The 4,759-nt window shown below is 39.8% G+C and overlaps 1 protein-coding gene and 1 long non-coding RNA gene across 7 annotated transcripts in view; one reads left to right on the forward strand and one right to left on the reverse strand.

Annotated features, from left to right (window-relative positions):
• The window catches only part of LOC116079707, a 7,712-nt gene extending 4,846 nt beyond the window's left edge, over window positions 1-2,866 (forward strand). For both annotated transcript variants that reach the window (XR_004114129.1, XR_004114130.1), the window contains 2 exons: window positions 919-1,058; window positions 2,454-2,866. This is a non-coding gene — a long non-coding RNA (uncharacterized LOC116079707). The remainder of the gene's footprint in view (window positions 1-918; window positions 1,059-2,453) is intronic.
• The window catches only part of Foxn2 (forkhead box N2), a 49,319-nt gene that overhangs the window by 13,118 nt on the left and 31,442 nt on the right, over window positions 1-4,759 (reverse strand). For all 5 annotated transcript variants that reach the window (XM_031355609.1, XM_031355608.1, XM_031355607.1 and 2 more), the window contains one exon: window positions 2,492-2,586. In XM_031355609.1, coding sequence (XP_031211469.1) covers window positions 2,492-2,586 — 95 coding nt within the window. The remainder of the gene's footprint in view (window positions 1-2,491; window positions 2,587-4,759) is intronic.

Consider the following 4,759-nt stretch of genomic DNA (forward strand, 5'->3'; position numbering starts at 1 on the left):
TTTTTTGAGACAGGGTTTCATCAAATAGACCAGGCTGGCCTTGAACTTACAGAGAGCTGCCTCCCTTTGCCTCCTGAATTCTGGGATTAAAGTATGCATACTACTCCTGGCTCCAACCACTTCATTAAAACTTTTGTTTTATAAGGATACATTTCCTCCTGGTTCCTTTAATGTTGATGGTGACCACAGAGGTGATGCTGCTGGCATTGCAACTTTACTTTCCTGGTTGTTTACTTCATTCAACTATAACCTCAAGAATTCAAATGAACTACAACAGGAAATTCTCAATTTGTTTCAGTGAGAATTCATTCTAATTTGCTCCCTATGTATGTATTTGAAAATTAATAACTTTTCAGACTTTTGAAAAAACAAACTAAGCATCAAAGACAACCCTTAAGTTTATCTTAATAAGACATATTCCAACACAGACACTTGAGACATCCTGCCTATGATCTGGGATTCTTGTTTACTGTCTAACTGCTCTAAGGTTGAGACACACAGTTCCCTGTAGCCCCCAACAAGGTCCAACCAACTACCCCGCAATGTGGAGAGCCTTTTGGGGTGTCACTTGGCAGTAATCTGACATTGGCCATGGACAAGGAAGTAAGAATCTGATTTTAGGGTAGAACAAAAGTAGGCTTCAGGCAAGATTTTGGGCTTGGGCAAGGAAGTGGGCTCAGGTATTTTGGTCATTCTGATAAGCCCTTTAAACAACTATCACCCGAGTAATCCTGGGCTCTGCTCCTGCCTTGCTAGTTCCTTAGTGTACTGCTCGTCCTTAATATTTGCATGTAATCAAAATGGTATAAAAGCAAATTGGGAAAAATTAAACCTGCCTTCAGTCTCAGAATTGACTGGGGTCATGCTACAATGTTGTCTAACTGTCTTTTTTCTTTTTAATCCTCACTCGGGCTGGAGAACCTGTTGACTGACTGAGCAGGCTTGGTCCCCCCAATCTCTGCTTCAGCTCACCCACCATTGCTCTCTCATCAGGACCCACCACACTTTTGCCCCAGCAGGGTCCCACTTCATCAAACCAACTGCTTCCAAACAATCAGGTAAAAATAATGGCCATTTTCACTGTGTTACTAGGTTCTTTCCTTGGCATTGGGCTGGCAGGAGCTGCTAGTGTAAGAGCCTCAGCCCTAATAAAATACAAGGCCCTATGGATGGCTCCAGATGCAGGCATACAGGAGATGGAAAAGGCCATCAAGGCTTTGTAGGACTCCCTATCCTCCCTGGCAGAGGAGTCTTACAGAACAGAAGAGGCCTAGACTTGCTGTTTCTTCAGCAGGGAGGACTCTGTGCAGCCTTATGTGAGGAATGTTGCTTCTATGTTGACTACTCAGGGATGGTCAAAGAATCCACGCTCTTAGTCAGAGAGTATAAGACAAAAACAAACAAATAAACAAACAAACAACAGTCTCAGGGTTGGTTTGAGTCCCTCTTCAACTGGTCTCCATGGCTGACCACCCTTGTCTCTGCCCTGACCCTCTTATCCTACTATGTTGGCATTGACTTATGTATGATCCCTGCATAATCAATCCTTCAGTTAGGTTTCTTAAGGAATAGATTTCTACTGTTCAACTGATGATTCTGAAACAATACCAGTCCACAGAAACATCTCAAGGATTCGAAATGGCCCATTACTGAAGGGGGAATGATTCAGGCAACAGTGAGAGGACTGAGACAGGCTGACTCCATGACAGGATTCACACTGGCAGTTCAGGAGACTAGGCCTAAATCTCTGTTGCAAGTCCAGGCAACAGAGATACTAAAAAAACCCCAGGACTCGGCAGTCAATCAGAAACTGCCACACCACCTGGCCTGAGGCAAGGGCAATGGGTCAGCAACAGTTTCCAGTCCCCACAATCCCCAGCAATGGTTCTGGAATGTCCCTAGATATAGAGCCAATCAATTAAGATAAATGTCACTTACCCCTCCCTGGAATTCCCCTAATGTGCTTTAAATTGGGCCTGGGAGCTCACTTGGGCATCTCCATGTTGGTAAATGGTAGACCCCAGTAGGCTGGACTTCTGTAGAATAAAACACTCTTTGCTTTTGCATACTACTTGAGTCTGGGTATCATTTCTTCATCAAATCATGGACCCTTACAAAATGTTATGGTTACAAATGATGAATCATCTTATTCAAAAATTTTAAATATGCATTTAACTTATTGTGTCATTGTTAGCATGCAAACAATTAAAATGAGTTCATGTTTTCACAACTGAAGTCATACAATTTATTTAGCTTATAATATAGTACACTGACTTATTTTCTAAGAATTTATATTTAACTACCCAGCATTTTATTTTCTAGAAAAAACAAAATTAGCCAAGAAGAAAATATCTTAGGTTAATGTTATCAGTAAATATTTCTCTATACAATTAGATAAACACACAAATAAAACAAGAGAACTAAAATAAAACCTACAACTTCGTTTTCTCCAGCTCACATAATAAATCTAAATCATATAGAGGGCCCTTACCTTTGTGGAGAAGAAAAAGGTTGCTTCTTTAAGGCCTGCATAAGATTGGGCTTATATTCTGGATCAACACACCATAAGGAGCCTTTTCCATTAACCTAGAAAAAAGTTGTACAAGAATTAGTAGCTTGGAACTAACTATCTATGATCCGACTGCCCTGAGAAGTGTATGAGGGAACCTCCCTCCCACTTGCTGAGTCCAAGCCAAAGCTGAAGTGAAGGCTGGGAATGGAGCCCAGTGGGAGAGTGCCTGCCTAGCATGGATCTGCCTCAATGCTCACACCAGCTTCAACAAATCACCTAGAAAGTAGAAGTGAGCCTGCTATATATGATTGGTTGTAGTCACCATGAATTAATAAAACTTGCTCTAACCCAAAATGAGAGAGGTTGAAACTTATTTATACCTAGGCTTAAAATTTATTTATCTATGGGGAGAGAGAGACAAGACATAAATCAGGGCGTCAGAGGAAAGCATACATGGATTAGTTCTTTCCTTTTACTGCATGGATCTAAGAACTCAAAATCAGGTTCCTCGCCCTTGGCAAGTGCCTCTACCTTCTAAGCCATCTCCCAGACCTTATGCATTTAATAACTATTTGGGAGACAATTAAATTCACTTATTCCTTCCCCCCACACTACTTCCTTGCAATAAAGCCATGCATGATGTAAGGTATGATGCATTTATCTCCACATTGCTTTCATTTTCTATGTTCTCAGTCACAGCAATATCAGGCAACTAGTGAGATCTTTTATCTTTGAATATTGTTTCATTTTTACAAAATGGTATAATGAAAAAATATTATTCCACAAGTTTAAAGATCTGGGGCTGGAAAGATGGTTTCAGCAATTAATAGTACATTGTACCAGACTTGCAGAAACCTAAGTTTAGTTCCCAACACCTAGTATCAGAAGGCTTACAGCGACATACAACCACAGGGACTAATACCCTTTGACCTCCAATGGCACTCACACACAGGTATACATACTCACATACACAATATGGAATTTAAAAAAAAATCTTAAAAGCCCAAGATACTCATCACTACTTTCTGACTGGTCATGTAAAATTGGACAAATTGTTGATTCTGAAAGTCAAACCTCTCACATTTTAGCCATAAAATAAAAATCCAAGGTCACTTCAATGAGTTGTAATAAATTTATAGCTAAGTGACATGGCTAAAAATAAATGAACATTAACTTGTTATTCTAAAATTGGCATAGGGTACTTATTGAAGGGGAATTCAATAATAAACAAAAGAATGGAAGTAAATCTTTAAAAAAGGTTAGGTGATAAATGGTAAGGTATAAAACTAATTTGGGGAAGAAAGCTGCTTATTTGTGGAAAAGTCCAGCCACTGAGAACAGAACAGTTTTAAACACCCTGGCAACTGTGACATGCAGAAAAAGGAAACTGAGTCTGTCTTTTAACACAGTCACACAGGGAGAAATCACTGGCATTCAGTGGCAAGGTACCACAGAGAAAACAGTAAGCATTAGGGTCAAGTGTGGTATAACCCAAGTACTTCAGAGGCAGAGGCAGGGGTATTATTCAAGGGCCAGCCTGTCTAAATGGGGAGATCTGTTCCAACCAGCAGTATATAATTTGTGTGTGTGTTTGTCTGTCTGTGCCTGAGAATTGTGTGTGTGTGAGCCCTGTCTCAAAAACCTAACACACAAAAATAACAAAAACTAAGCAGCAGACAAGTTCTTCCAAGAAACCTTAAGATTCGCAAATGAAGATTTAGATTAAGTATTAAAAGCTAATGTAGATAAATAAGTCACTTAGACAAAATGATAGACATATTGATAATTGGGAAGTAAAACTAAATGTCAACACTTATATCTTTTGCTCTAGTTTGGTTTCATATGCATAAGTAATTTTTCATATACTGACCAATACATTTCTATCAGTAACTACCCATATTCTACTTTGGCATTCCAGGAATACTTCCTACAAAGTGTTTGGTTCAAGTTTTGTTTTCAAATTCTATAGTGAGAAGACTGAAAATTGTTTCTGATCACAGTAGAAAAGCTATTTCCTTGAAGCAGCAAATTGTAAAAGCTAAGAACTTGCAGTTTCAGAACATTTAAGTATCCTGAGTAGAGTTTCAAACAACAGCCAGGCTTCGGTTGCCATGGCAACACTTCCTTTCATTGGGGCAGTTCATGAGCCATTAGTAACAGGAAAATAAAACTATGGCTGCAGCCAGTCCCACAACACCCAGAGGAAGCTCCACTCCCAGGCGCTCTGACACACCCAGGATCAAGGTG

This window comes from Mastomys coucha, unplaced genomic scaffold (genome assembly GCF_008632895.1).
Source record: "Mastomys coucha isolate ucsf_1 unplaced genomic scaffold, UCSF_Mcou_1 pScaffold6, whole genome shotgun sequence".
NCBI classification, from domain to species: domain Eukaryota; kingdom Metazoa; phylum Chordata; class Mammalia; order Rodentia; family Muridae; genus Mastomys; species Mastomys coucha.